This window comes from Cydia amplana, chromosome Z, assembly GCF_948474715.1.
Source record: "Cydia amplana chromosome Z, ilCydAmpl1.1, whole genome shotgun sequence".
In the NCBI taxonomy this organism is placed as follows: Eukaryota; Metazoa; Arthropoda; class Insecta; order Lepidoptera; family Tortricidae; genus Cydia; species Cydia amplana.
The window spans coordinates 30,666,440-30,681,303 of NC_086096.1; the positions used below are offsets into that span (position 1 = coordinate 30,666,440).

The window sequence follows — 14,864 nt, forward strand, 5'->3', positions numbered from 1 at the left end:
ATACGCCCTAGCTTCCTCCTTGTTTTGCTCGTCTACTGGTATGTTTCTCGGAAACATAGATAAGTTGTATATTGCATGACAGTCAGAGTTAGAGTACTTAAGTTAAAAAGTTACCGTCACTTATATTATAATTATTATAAATATACGGTATGTAAATATAGCGATAATAGATGTAATAAAGCGATGTAGGTACTTAACACTTAAGTGAGGTTTTATGCAGAGTAAATATACGAGTATTTAAGTATTCACATGTTCTGTAGATAAAATACCTAATAACAGACTTAAGTAAATCATACAATTTTTGTATTAAATAGAAAAAGTGAGAATATGAGAACCCTAGCTGGAAAAGCAGAATAATTATTGATCATCAAATATTCATCACAATGACATTTTAACTTGATTGAAGAACACGTTCTGTCAGTTTAGAGTCAATTGAATTGATTGACTTTCAATTAGTTAGCAACCACCAATGGCATTATTTGACCATTTAAAGTGATAAACTGTTATATATGTTAAAGCACAAGTAAGTAATATGTTTGTCGTTCAATCATCAATAATGGCTTGCTACACCAAGTACCTATAGCTAGTCTTTATTACGATTACAATGCGACTAATGTACAACTCATAGTTCAATATTTTCACTTTTTACGTCAAAACTCGGGGTAACTCGCCAAGGTACCAGTCGTTTGCGCTACGACAACGAAACGCTATCTGTCTCTCTATCGCACTATTTAATATGTAAGAGCGATAAAGAGACAGAAAGCGTTTCGTTGCCGTAGTGCAAACCAGGGATGTTGCGAATATCCGCATCCGCATCCGCAACCGCGGAACTTACGCATTATTTTCAACATCCGCATCTGCATCCGCATCCGCATAAAATCGATGCGGATTTAATGCGGATGCGGATGTGGAACTGGTCGGTACAGGAACGTCTTAGCATCGGCGTAAGTGCTAGACTGCTAGGTAATTTAGTCATTAGCCAAAAAAACCTATTGGAAATTAGCAGTCAAGCGTGAGTTGGACTTAATGTACGGAACCCTTGGAACGCGAGTCCGACTCGCACTTGGCCGGTTTTTTGAAATAAAAATTACTAAAATGTAATATTTGACGTTTTTTATGTACCTATCTTGACATCCGCATCCGCATCCGCATCCGCGGATGTGAGCCTTTAAAAATCCGCATCCGCATTCGCATCCGCGGATGTCAAAAAATCGGCATCCGCAACATCCCTGGTGCAAACGATTGGCTCTTGGCTAGGCCTCATGTAGTGCTAGCATAAAAACTTTAGATAGGTATCTTAAAAATGTTGTTCAACTAACCTGAATAATATGCTAATATTATCCAAATAAAGACAATACGTTGTTGTAGTGCTATTTCAAATTAAGAAAATGTTATTTCCAACAATTCCAACTCTTTACGGAGTTTAAGGATATCAAAACTATGATATTTAAATACAAGGAAAAAATGTCTTGAACGCTCAAGAATATAAAACTACAAACAAGGAAAATTTAGCTTATTTTAAGTTACTTGCGTTTAGATCGACGGGTAATCCCGTATTGAACATATGCAAATATTTTTCTTATAAAACGCAAGCAATGAATGACTACATTGGAAGGATAAAAAGACTTCAATAAATTGAGGAAAATGAAAATATTTCCTTGTGAAATCTCTTTTTAACAATAAACAGGTAAGTAAGTATGTATAAAAAAGGAAAAATCTAACTTATAAAATAAAGTAGATAGTTGTGTCTTATGCATAGCAGTAAAATTCTATAAATTGTAAATACAGATGTCATCAATCACAATGAATAAAAAATCCTTAATTTATAGATTGTAAAAATATGGTACGTCCCACAATAAAAAAAGGAATATAAACCTTTTAACCGCCATAGAATACGTCATCGAGCGTGCTCGTGTCGCCGGGGGGTACGAAATTACACGAAGTTTTGTCTTATTTATCAGACAGCGACGAAATGAGCCCGATTTTGTATGTCTTATATATCAGTCTACGGCGGTTAAAAGGTTAACATTTAGCTAGTAAAATTGTTATTTGTCGCGAATTTTAAAAATTGGGTAAAGTAAACAATTTAAACATAGAAGCAGTAATCGTTATTCTATCGCTCAGGTTTTACCAGTGGCTCAAAATGTGAAATATAATATGTATATAAAAGCATTGCGAAGTTCACACGCATAGTTTCTCCCTACCGAGGAAAATCCTATATGTATTTCATTAACTCTGAAAGTATACTAAGTCACATACATAAGTCAAATCCCTCGGCTATACCTATCACTAGATATTTTATACTAAACTTATACTGCTATATAGTATGCAGGGTAACGATAATACAAATAAATATTTTCTAACCAGCCAACTTTAACCTTTTATGGTTTTGCTTAGAGCAAATATATTCTAGTTTCCGAGTGATTTTTTCATGGCATTTGCCCAAACGTATATTAATTAAATATATAAACTGCAATTTTGCGTTAACCCTCTCTTAAGTTTATGCGCTTGCCAATAAATTATAAATTTTCGTGCAGAATTTGAAGGATACCTTTAACAACAATCACAATCGCCAAAGCCTTAGAGAGTTGTTCTAAATAGTTAATATCTGGGTAACCGAGCTTCGCTCGGAAAACATATAAAAACTCGAAAATGCGCGTTTTCCCAGAGATAAGACCTAGCTAGATCGATTTTTCGCCCCCGAAAACCCCCATATAGCAAATTTCATCGAAATCGTTAGAGCCGTTTCTGAGATCCCCGAAATATACATATATATAAATAAACAAGAATTGCTCGTTTAAAGGTATTAGATAGATTAGATTACAGACAAAACTGTGATATGAGCATATATTATGTACACGTTCGTATGATTACAATATATATTTCAGTAACATGCAATATCAGCCAGATTAACCTTCATCTGGGAAGACGATGACGGGATCAATGGCGCCTGCGCGCAGCTTGTCCGCGCTGGCCGGCGGCGCACGCACCGCGCTACGCAGCAGCGCCGCGAGTTTCTCACGCATCGCCCGCGCAGCCACGCCGCGCCTCGCTTCACCCCACCCCTCACACCGATATATGCACTATTCCCGCTTCAAAATTCCTTCCGGCACTGACACCCACCGACACTGATTTTTCGAGTCCACTACGTCGTCAGAAAATGTAATAAAATCACAATTATTACTATAGTTTGACACTCTAAACTGATATAATATATAATAAAGATTTAAAATTATTTATTGATTGCTGAGTTTAGATTTTTAACATTAGAAAGGATTTTTAACATTGCACATTGAGATAATCGTAGTAAAAGCAGATTGTGGAAGACGTGAGCGTGAGGCGGTTTCGCGGTGGACTGGCTATTCCCGGCGCGAGCGAGCACGTGGGCGCCGCCCGCCCACCGATCAACGCGGCGAGATTCGACACTGATCTGAACTCAACCTTCCTTGCCTAAGCCGGCGGCCACCGTTAAATTCTATGTATGCAATAATACATTCCAAATAATACTCGAAGCGGTGATCCCCTGAAACGTAACCATCGCGCTCAAAATTTCTCTGGTTTGAAGGGACTGCAGTCAGGCGTGTCTCACTCCGCGATTTCGTCGCTTTGCTACAGGTAGCTAAAAGTACATCCGTTCGGCCCCAATATTGGGGAAAGCCATAAGCTGCGCGTGGCGCTGTCGCCTCCTAGCGGCCATATCTGTGCTGATCGTAACAGACGCGTTTTGAGTCTTCTGTACAGAGTTCTATTATTTATTCTGTGCTGCAGTTACCTTTCAGGTTATTTTATCGTTAAAAATATTTGCTTAGACATCAATAACATCACGCGGCAGAGAACTATGAAAATTCCCATACAACAAAATTTAGCGAACGCTTTAACGGTAACAGGCGGTTTGGTGCAACCGACCCTTACTAAGAGCGTTTTAAACTTCCGACTACTACACACACGCTATCCGACGCGTCTTCGTTCATTTTTTGTTTAATAGGTATGTATTTACGAACGCAAGAAGTAGGATTGGTTTAGGTAAATTTGCTTAAGCAATAGATTGGCAAACAATTTAGGTACTTATACAGGGTGCTTCCTGTAACAGGAGCAATAAATTAAACTAAAGGCTGTACGTACTCCTCAAACTGACCAACATTGGTTCAGCAACTTTTAAAAATTGGCTTCCTCTTTTTCATACAAAATAAATATTGCCTTCAATGTACGCTGACATCGGTGTGTTTGACGTTGCTTGTCACGCTTTAAACTAAACATAACAAAATTTGAAATACATTGCGTCTTAGAATAAACTTTAAGGTGTAATAAAAATCAAAACATGAGTTATTTTCAAAAATTGCTGAACAAATGTTGGTCAGTTTGAGGAGTAGGTACAGCCTACAGTTTAATTTATTGCTCCTGTTACAGGAAGCACCCTGTATACGTACTTACTATTTAAAACCTTGTATTTCTGCGAGTAAAAAAACATCACAGCCATTCGATACAAAGTGGAGACGAGCTGAAATTCAGGGACTTGTGGTCCCAAATGGCCCTTATTTAAGAATTACGAGTGTACTCGTATTTGTGTTTTAATACAGTTTAATGACTGACCACCTTTTGGCAACAAGGTGTATTGGCAACCAATCAATTATTTGTACCAACAGGTCGCGATCGGAAGTGATTACTTTAGCAATGCAATGAAATCGTGAATTTATAGCGCACTTAACGCCCAGTAGGTTCGTGTTCTCTCACTCTCACGGAGCGTAACGTACGCGTGAGCGAGATGGAAGTTGCGTATTCGGGACCGCCGATGTCAATTTAAATTTTTTGTGTGTAAAAAAAAAGTAATCGCTGAGCTCAAGCATCATACAGGGTGTCCCAAGAAGTAGTGATATACTGAAGCTGGGAGGTAGAGGACCTAGAGGGCTATCTGAATCACCCCCATGTATGTTCCGCGATTTTTCGTATTTTCGGAGTTATGATTTTTTTTAATTTTTCACCTATCGCCGAGTACGATGAGATTTTTATTTATGGTGACGTGAATTATTGCGGTAGATGCTTGATTTTTTTTGTGTGCTACGCTGATAGATAGGCCAATTCAGTATGGTAACATTTACTATCGTTAGATCTTTGAATGGAATTAAAAAAAAAAATAATGCCAAGAAAGATAAAATTACCCAGTATGTTCACAACTTCAAGGGCGCTTAGAAAAATAAAACATACTGGGTAATTTTATCTTTCTTGGCATTAATTTTTTTTTAATTCTATTCAGAGATCTAACGATAGTAAATGTTACCATACTGAATTGGCCTATGTATCAGCTTAGCACACAAAAAAAATCAAGCATCTACCGCAATAATTCACGTCACCATAAATAAAAATCTCATCGTACTCTGCGATAGGTGAAAAATTAAAAAAAATCATAACTCCGAAAATACGAAAAATCGCGGAACATACATGGGGGTGATTCAGATAGCCCTCTAGGTCCTCTACCTCCCAGCTTCAGTATATCACTACTTCTTGGGACACCCTGTATTGCTAATCTTTAGAAAAAATTGATATAGTTTTAGTTTTTGTGCAAATTTAATTATAATTTTTTAAAGTGCATTATCGACCTATGTTCGTGTTTTTTTATCGAGTGAAAGTCAAAAACTCAAGACTAGAAAAGCCTCAAGATTGTTAATTACTATAAATATTGTGATCTAAAAAAGCGGCCAAGTGCGAGTCGGACTCGCCCATGAAGGGTTCCGTATTTAGGGGATTTATGACGTATTAAAAAAAAACTACTTACTAGATCTTGTTCAAACCAATCTTCGGCGAAAGTTTGCATGGTAATGTACATCATATATTTTTTTTTTAGTTATATCATTCTCTTATTTTAGAAGTTACAGGGGGGGGGGACACATTTTACCACTTTGGAAGTGTCTCTCGCGCAAACTATTCAGTTTAGAAAAAAATGATATTAGAAACCTCAATATCATTTTTGAAGACCTATCCATAAATACCCCACACGTATGGGTTTGATGAAAAAAAAAATGAGTTTCAGTTCTAAGTATGGGGAAACCCCCAAAAAAAATTTTTTTTTGTGTGAAAATCTTAATGCGGTTCACAGAATACATCTACTTACCAAGTTTAAACAGTATAGGTCTTATAGTTTCGGAAAAAAGTGGCTGTGACATACGGACGGACGGACAGACAGACAGACATGACGAATCTATAAGGGTTCCGTTTTTTGCCATTTTGCTACGGAACCCTAAAAAGCGTTACAACTTTTCAAAAACTCCGTTCTCTAAGATACCGCGAAATAATGAGCAAGGCTTCTTATTGTGTTACGAAAGAAAATGAGGGCGCTTTGTATTAATAAGGGAAACTGTGGACGAAAGTAACGGCGGGGTGAAAGTTGATAATAAAACTCTCTTTATGTTTATACAATAGAAATAACACCCTACTACCGTCATAAGATAGCTGGAGATATGCCTTCATTAACATTAGACAGTCATGCGCGCGCGCTGTGCTATGATGCGTAGTTAGAGGTCTTTAGATACAGAAAATCCCAAAATGGATTACAGTTGGATGACAAATGAAAACCCAGATTTAATACGACCATAATTCGATCACGGGAATCAGAAAGAAGCTCTGTATAAAGAATCACTCATATTTACTTTAGACACATTCCAATAATACCTATGTATAAAACCACAAAGGAATATTAAGGCTACAATAATTTATAAATACTTAGTAATCATAATGCGCAATTTAAAGTATGTCAATGCACTCATGCCTACATTTTAATGCCGAATCAAAAATAGCTGAACCAATTCTTTATGATTTATTTAACCTAAGCAGCATTTACCACAACAACAACCTACTTAAGTAAGTATTCTAAACACATTTACCGCGATTAACATGTCAGCTAGGCATAACTGCAGTGGTAGCATAGCATGTCTATTTATTTATAGGTAGGTTATAGGTATATTTCTTTACAATGTTAGGGTGCAACTAAACGGGTAATATTTTAAGGACAAATGTGTGGTTGGCTATTGGCTACAAAGGGGTTCTTGAACCAAGAGTGTTAACGAACATATATATTTTGTATCTTCACCAGAAAGCTTGATTCACAGCCTAATCCATAAGTGGGGAAAATGTTTATGAATTTGAAGATGCAAGGATTAAGACCCTACCGACCGGCGTCGAAGGACGCTGTGATACGTTGATATGGGCTATGGTATAGCATTCGAAGTAAATACTAGTAAAATACCAGTGACACACTATTGGAGCTACCTAGAGATGTATGAGATGTAGGTATGACCAGTACAGTACGACCACTGTCATTGACCATGAGTGAATGACGAAGAAGTCTTAAGTTGTGTTCGCTTTAGGTTCTCATTTTGTTGAACAAAATACTATTTTATTATGGCTACATGAACATAAGTAATGGCACAACAAACTAATGATGATTAAGTAAAGTTTAAATATTTCATAAAAAAGCACCGAATATTTATGTTATGGTGTTTTCTTATCTTATCAATAAAAAGACTTTCCGTCATGCTTTGGAAACATTAGAACAAGCAGCGGAGATGCGAATTATAATTAGAAGCGACGGCCAGTTATTCTGAGATTGCGAACGGGCACGTGAGTCGTGATCTGACCTACGAGACGCATCTCTTTAAAACACTAACACAATGACGGACTGACTCCTGAAATTACTACTATACCTACTAGAAGATCTCAGCGCGAATGCATGTCCTCTCCTTCGTAACACATCTTAACGGTCGTCGTTAAATTGGTTAATGTATTCATTTTAAGAGTTACGCTGAATGATTGAATGCTTCATTGACTCATTCTGATCGCGGCAAACGCGATCTTCTGCGCTAACGAACCAAGGTCACCTTCGCGATGTCCGTGGAATTACGCGACATACGATAGTAAAATGAACGCTGAATCAATTCTAAATAGCGGATTGAATTGAACGTTACATTCTGCAGTGTTTGGTGTACTTGTTGCCTGGTGTATATTATCAACTCAAACTTATTAAAAGGATTTTTCTATTTTCATTCTAGTCGAAACAAAATCAGCCACGGACCAATCAATACATTCCACGCATGCGTCACCCAAAGACTTCGCGATTTCAGCGCGTAGGCGTTTGACAAATTTCATCTTCAGTCTTGTATTTTTTAAGACTTTTTTCGGTAACTTAGCTCATAATTGGAATCGAATATTGCTATATTTTCTTCGGATAAGAATAAAATAATAGGTACATACCACATCGATGATGACATCAGTTCAAGTATGAAAGTGGTATTTTATCGCTGACAACTTCGAATGCGAAAGCTCTAGCATGTTCGATTAGACACGTGCACGAAAGGGCACACGTGTGTAAATAATATATAATGCAATAAAGAGACCACCAACCCACTAGGTATTAAATGTCTTTATACCAAAATTTACAGTGGTACAGTGCTATTTAGGTACTTACTTACCCATAAAAAAACAACAGGTTGCACTCCGGGAGTGCCGATAGAAGTGAAAACTCACCTCACTATGTTACCGACGCCCGGTAACACGATACATACGTTTAGCGGAGGTATTCTATTTATTTATTATATATTATTATCATTCTCAAATAAGATCACACTTTTTCATTGACATGTTTATTTACATACTGCCATGACAACGTCAAATTATTTGAACATAGGTAAAGAGTGTGTAAAAAGGTAAGCATAGGTTTTGAAAAGGAGTCCGCAACATAAATGTCAAATAACATTGAGTTTTTCTTTACTGATTTAAATGCCATCTAAATTATGAGTGGCCATCTTACGGGGCTTACGGTCACGTGATCGCCTTACGCTGTCTCGTTTATCATTTTTTCCCCACCTCAAAAAGTGCCCAGCGCCGCTAAAGAAGTTTTGACTTCAAAAAATCCGTCCTCGAAACCCCGGAGTAAATTCTAAAGGTTAAGTAGGGTCAGCCGGCAGCCGGGGTAAATATAAAAACGTGGGTAAAATAAGACTACGTTTTTAACACTAAAAACTTATTACACTTATTATACCTATTTCATTCCTATTCCATTTAAATAGAAGTCTACACACAAGGCTTGACCCTACTCCACCTGACCCTACTTATAAGCGACTAAGTCCCGTTAAAGTAAATAATAATGTGCGAAAATCATGAAAGTTTATAAAAACTAAAAAAATGAGTTATGGGGTAGCTCAAAGTGCGACTCGCTCTCAGGTAGTTTTTTATTTCGTTTTCATTAATTTTCTTTTAAATTAAATTGAATCGAATATCTAAATGGGAATATATTTGACGAAATGCATTGAAATATGCACAAAGCTTCGTACTAAATAAATGGTGAATGTTTGGCAAAATAATTAATATTTTGCTCGCGAAATACCGCTTTTAAGTTAAATATATACAAAAGTTGTTGTAAATTCCTTTTTATGATTCGTACCTACCTATTGCAAGGCAAAACAGTAAATAATAGTTTTCGCCATGAAGCTTTTTATGTAAGTACTAGAGTGCTCCTCCTAAGTGCTTTACCGCCAAGGTTGTATACTCTTACGTTTATAAAATAGATTCCGTAAACACGGTAATACTAATAAAAATGCGAAGAACACTGACAAGAAAAGGAGGCCGATTCTGTTTTCAGAATTTGATAAGGGCTTGTGTCGTATCATCAGCCGGCCTAGCCAAGGTTACAATCGCTATCGCTTCAACAACGAAACGCTGTATGTCTCTCTATCACTCTTTCATATTAGTGCGACAGTGACAGTTGCATTTCGACCGCTACAGAGCGTAAGCGATTCGCACGGTGGCTACGCGGCCGGCGGCGTCGTGACAGCCTCTCAACTATGCTAAGTACATAAATTTTCTTTTTGACAGGTGACAAATACTTCAATATTTTTTTTAAACCAGCCAAAAGCATTTCGGGTGGGCCATGCTTAGTTCCTTTGCCGTTATTAAAAACAAGTATAGGTACTCTAACTGTATACACGGTGTTATTTTTAAACTCCGTTAACTTTGGGTATGGCTAAGTGTATTTAAGGAAAAGGAAACTGAATGGCTTTTTTTTCGTAAAAAGTAATTAGTAGCGTTTTTGTGACACGGACATTATATTTAAATCCAGCATCAAACAATTGAAAACTATGACATTTCGAATATCGATCTTCCGTGATAGTACTTGCGTTTAGTAGCAAATGTATAAAGTCATACTAAACACTAATCAATATGTAAACAGGCCTTAAGGCAAGTGTACACGCTCGTACACTAGGGGCATTTTAAGATAAAAATAAAACACCGTTGTCTTTAGAGAAAGTTACTTAATTTAAGCTCAGGAATTCACCCTTGTAATTAGGTACCGGACTTTAAAAATAACACCGTGTAGGTGTTATACCCTACCTACCTACTCGATGTTATTCTTTATAGAGGTAGCTATTTATTATTTTCAGTTGTCTTACATTACACAGTTACTTTTTTATTTTTCTTTGTTGAAACACGAGCCGGAGCGGTTGTCCAGCAGAAAAATATAACTTCGACGAAATAAGGACCACCCTACTGCCCCACCACAAATAACAGCCGTAACTACCATTGGATACTTCAGATACTTGCAACTATACATAATACATAGTACCATACAATTATTTAATATTTAAACTGGTTTTACACTTGAATGAGTTTTCCAATGTCTACAGACAAGTACAGTACAGGTACAACTCGTGCTTGGAAATATATGTAGGTAAATAAGTATAGTGTAAATAGCACTTAATAGCTGTTAGTAAGTATACTCTTACGCACTTGCATTGCATTCAGATGAAGCCGAACAAGGGTATATAATTGTGTACAAGATTCCACATTAGCGTTCTATTCTTGTCTGCGAGCCCACCGCCAATTCTTACGATTAATGATAATAAATAATCTCATTTTAAATAGACACTGGCCATTTGGCTTGGTGTCGCGTAGACACGATTGTTACGTATCCTCGAGTTACATGTACCGAGTACGTAGAATGGCACGTGATTAAAAACTGACACGTTGCGTTCCAGTGTCTGTGCCACTATAAATAACGAACAATTTGATTGGGGCAACGACATCTATTAAAGCCGGCACTTACCTACAGTAGGGACCTCATTTCATTTTAACCCATGAGCTTCGCTAGCTGAATACGTCGTGGTAAAGATTACTTTCATATTAATTACTAGCGACCCGCCCCGGCTTCGCACTGGTGAACAAATTATACGTAAACCTTCCTCTTGAATCACTCTATCTATTTAAAAAAACCGCATCAAAATCCGTTGCGTATTTTTAAAGATCTTAGCATACATAGGAACAGACAGACAGCGGGAAGCGACACATGTAAACTCAGTTTTATAATTAAGTTAACGTTCTAGTTTCTCCTAACTTGTTTTAGAGTTTTTAGACGTGTATCTCCTGTAAAACTTGAGCCAAGTTTCTTAAAAAATATGACAAAATCTTCCATAAACGGTTTGTCCGATTGAAATTAGTCTAACTTACTTACCTACAATTTCATTATTGTGGTAGTGCTAAACCGTACGTACTCTATAGAATTAAGTGCGAGCATAGCTAGCCACCTATCAATCCTATCGTAGGTACTTAAAGCTCTATTTTCTTAGGATAGCGGTGCCGTCATATTTTAGCGGCCGTCACCATACAAAACAATATGGCTAAATATGGATATTATGGATATAGAAGTGTTTTGTATGGAGACGGCCGCTATATGCTACTTAATACCGGTTTGTTTCCTTAAAATATATTTGGCCATACGACGAAGTTAACGGAATTTTAATAAGTTTTTGGCGAAAAATCATTTTTAGTACAAGCTTTTATCGCTGACCCCTACTTTTCTTTCCTCATCGAGACATGGGAATAATTACTGCAATGTTCTGCCACCAGGGTGCAGCTCAACTTACTTTACTCTTTGTTGCAGCTCTAGCGCACTATCCTAAACCATAGAGTAACTTGCACATACATACTATACGCCTTAAACAGTTTTTTGACAAGTTTTCACTGATAATTTGTTGCGAATAAATATGACATTGATGCATGAAAGCGGATTGTTTACAGGGACCTACCGCAGAACGCAAATAATTCAATTTCGATATCTGCTTATCTATCGTTCAAATATGAAAGAGTGATACAAGAGGACGTGACGAAATTTTGATTTTCGTATTTTGCAGTAGACCCTCTGAATGTACTAGTGGCTCCCCCTACGCAGAGTTTTCTAAAAACCCCAAGAATTAGGTAGGTTGCATTGTTTTATGACAGAGTGCCCATGGCCACCTCGATGGTAATTGCACCACAGGTGATTGTTACCCAACTTACATGTACTTATGCAATTTTTATGCAATTTTTCAGCTTCATCGGAAACCGGGAAGTGGGTCGTATTTAGCTTGCAAGATTTGATTATATGTAGACCCACACACAGACAACTGAGACAACGCAGACGACGGGATTGGTGAAATTAAATAAAAGCTTGTATAAAACATAATCTGTATAGACAGACTGGGTTCCATTTTTGTAAAAATCCAGCATTTACATTTAAAAAAAAGTCACATTTGATGAAGAGGAACTGCTGATGAAGACCGGGGGCCGATTTTTGAATTTCGACCGCTCGATTTCGTGTATTTCGTTCAATAATATCTCCTCTACTAGGTATTTAAATTCTACTAATAGAATTGAAATCGAGTGGTCAATACCACTAGATTCCAAATTTCTGTCGCTAGTATTTCAAAAATCAGCATTTCGCCGTATTCCACCGATTTTCGAGTGACGAAATCGAGCGATCGAAGTTTTTTTATGTCTTAAGACTAATTGTAGTTATTTTTATAATATAGATAGAGGACATTCCTGTGAATACAACAAGTACGAGAGAAATTTAATGTACGCATGAGTGATATCATAGTTACATCATTTTGGTATTGAAAGTAAGTTTTATGCTCTACTCAATGGATTAGTCCAAATTGTATACAAAGGACTGTTCCTTTGTATACAATTTGGACTAATCCATTGAGCCATTTTCAATTTAGAGCATTTCAAATTCAACACTGTATTGTGAAATAATTGAGCGTTTTCTAATAACTTGGTCTAAGTTGTGAAAATGTTAGACTATGTTATATATTTGTAATCTACTATCAAAGCCCTTTCATTTGGTACCCAACATGGTATGTATAAAAGAAAAAAGTTAAAAACTTTGTACTGCCGACTTTATGACGTCTTAAAAACTCATTCCACCACTTTAGAAGGTGATTTTGATAATCAGTAGATCATGCTGATTCAAACGATACCACTTGTCGGTATGAACCTTTTCAGTCGTACGATAATTGGGTACTTTCCTCTACTTAAAATAGATTATTTCACACCATGCACGAATTATTAGAAATTAGAATTATCCAGATAATTATTAGTAAAACATAGATAGCAGTTATTTTTAAACACAACTTCTATTTAATAAATCGGATAGAAACTTAAAAAGTAGGTGAGTTGACCGTGACGTCACTATACTAGTTTTCATATAAATTCCTTAATAGTAAATCAGTTTGACAGTTCTAAAAAAGGCGCTGATTTGACTAGTAGGAAAGTACCCAATTGCTACTTTCAACTTGGCCTATTACTAACTGCCGATAATTTTTAGACTTGCCACAATAGAAAACTATTTCTGGCTGATTCAGCCATTGCTTCTATTTTTGCCCTTTTCTTAAGCTAATAAATTTGCCCCTTTCCCTTAAAAAAGAAATAGTACCCTAGTCAAATGTTTAAGTAGGTAATAGCTGCTACCCCTGTGACGTAGGCAAATCCCTCACCCCCCGAAACGATTGACCTTGAATGTGAATAGAGGACACTGGTTAATGAATTTAAACGCAACTTTCCCATATTTTCACTGATCGCCTGGTTTGATATATCTGAAGATTTTTTATTTATTTACAAGGACTTTTTAATAAAGGTATAATAACATAAACGTTTAATATGTAGGTATGTTAAAGTATTTCTTAATTATACATAGGATATTAATTGATTTTGCTAAATTTGCTTTAGCTTCTAATAATAATAAAAAGATTATCGTGCAGAGCACTTAAATTGGATAAAACTATATATTTTTTTATTTAATAAACGACCCTTAAAACGTAATTTTCTTTAAACTACCTTTTAATTCTTCCTTAAAACCAGCTTAGTTAATACTAGCATGTCTTTTTAAATAGCAACTTTTGATTCAGTTACTGACACCTCTGTAAGTTTCGCCATGTGCTAGACATTAGTTAGCCAAAGGAGTAAAAAATGTATGCAGTAGATTAAACAACAGTACAAGGAACACAGCTTCAATAAATGCATACCTATGTGATAAAGATGCAAAAAAGAATAAAGCGCTTACCGTTACATGCATTTCGATGTGGCTGTTCATGGTGAAGCATTGCTCGAAGCACCGTGATACGTATGAAGGACCGCGCCCTTTCATGTCACAAGCGAGACTGACTGGCGAAGCGCCGCCGGTTTCGAGGCTACGTTGAAACATAAGAATCCCCTCTCTGAGGGCGTATTCTGAAACATAAAACATATCAATTTACGTTCAATTTTATCGCCGCACTTATAGACATGTTGTAGCGCTCTAGGACGAAGCGAACCACTGAAGAAGATATCAAATTGGGTTAATATTTCATATTTCTGAATACGCACCGGAGCTCACTCTTACACCGCACATGCGCTAAAGAAGCCTCTTTCACTAGTTTCAGCACTGCCAGTACGGTGACCGAGTAATGAATGATCCCGACAGGTACTTACAACCGCCTGGGTTGTTTACGCCACACACAACAGGCTACATGACTAATTCTCATTTATGGTATCAATCGATCGGGTTTGTTTTTAGGATCAAATGT

General features: G+C 36.8%; 1 protein-coding gene across 2 annotated transcripts in view; it reads right to left on the reverse strand.

Moving 5' to 3' along the window:
* Positions 1-14,503, reverse strand: part of LOC134661101 (b(0,+)-type amino acid transporter 1) — a 43,369-nt gene extending 28,866 nt beyond the window's left edge. The window contains exon 1 of one of the 2 annotated variants that reach the window (XM_063517044.1): positions 14,363-14,503. In XM_063517044.1, the coding sequence (XP_063373114.1) occupies positions 14,363-14,402 (40 nt within the window). In that variant the 5' untranslated portion in view covers positions 14,403-14,503. Of the gene's footprint in view, positions 1-2,914; positions 3,131-14,362 lie in introns of those variants that run through there. The other variant, XM_063517043.1, reaches the window with a different exon arrangement.
* Positions 14,504-14,864: the final 361 nt, after the last annotated feature.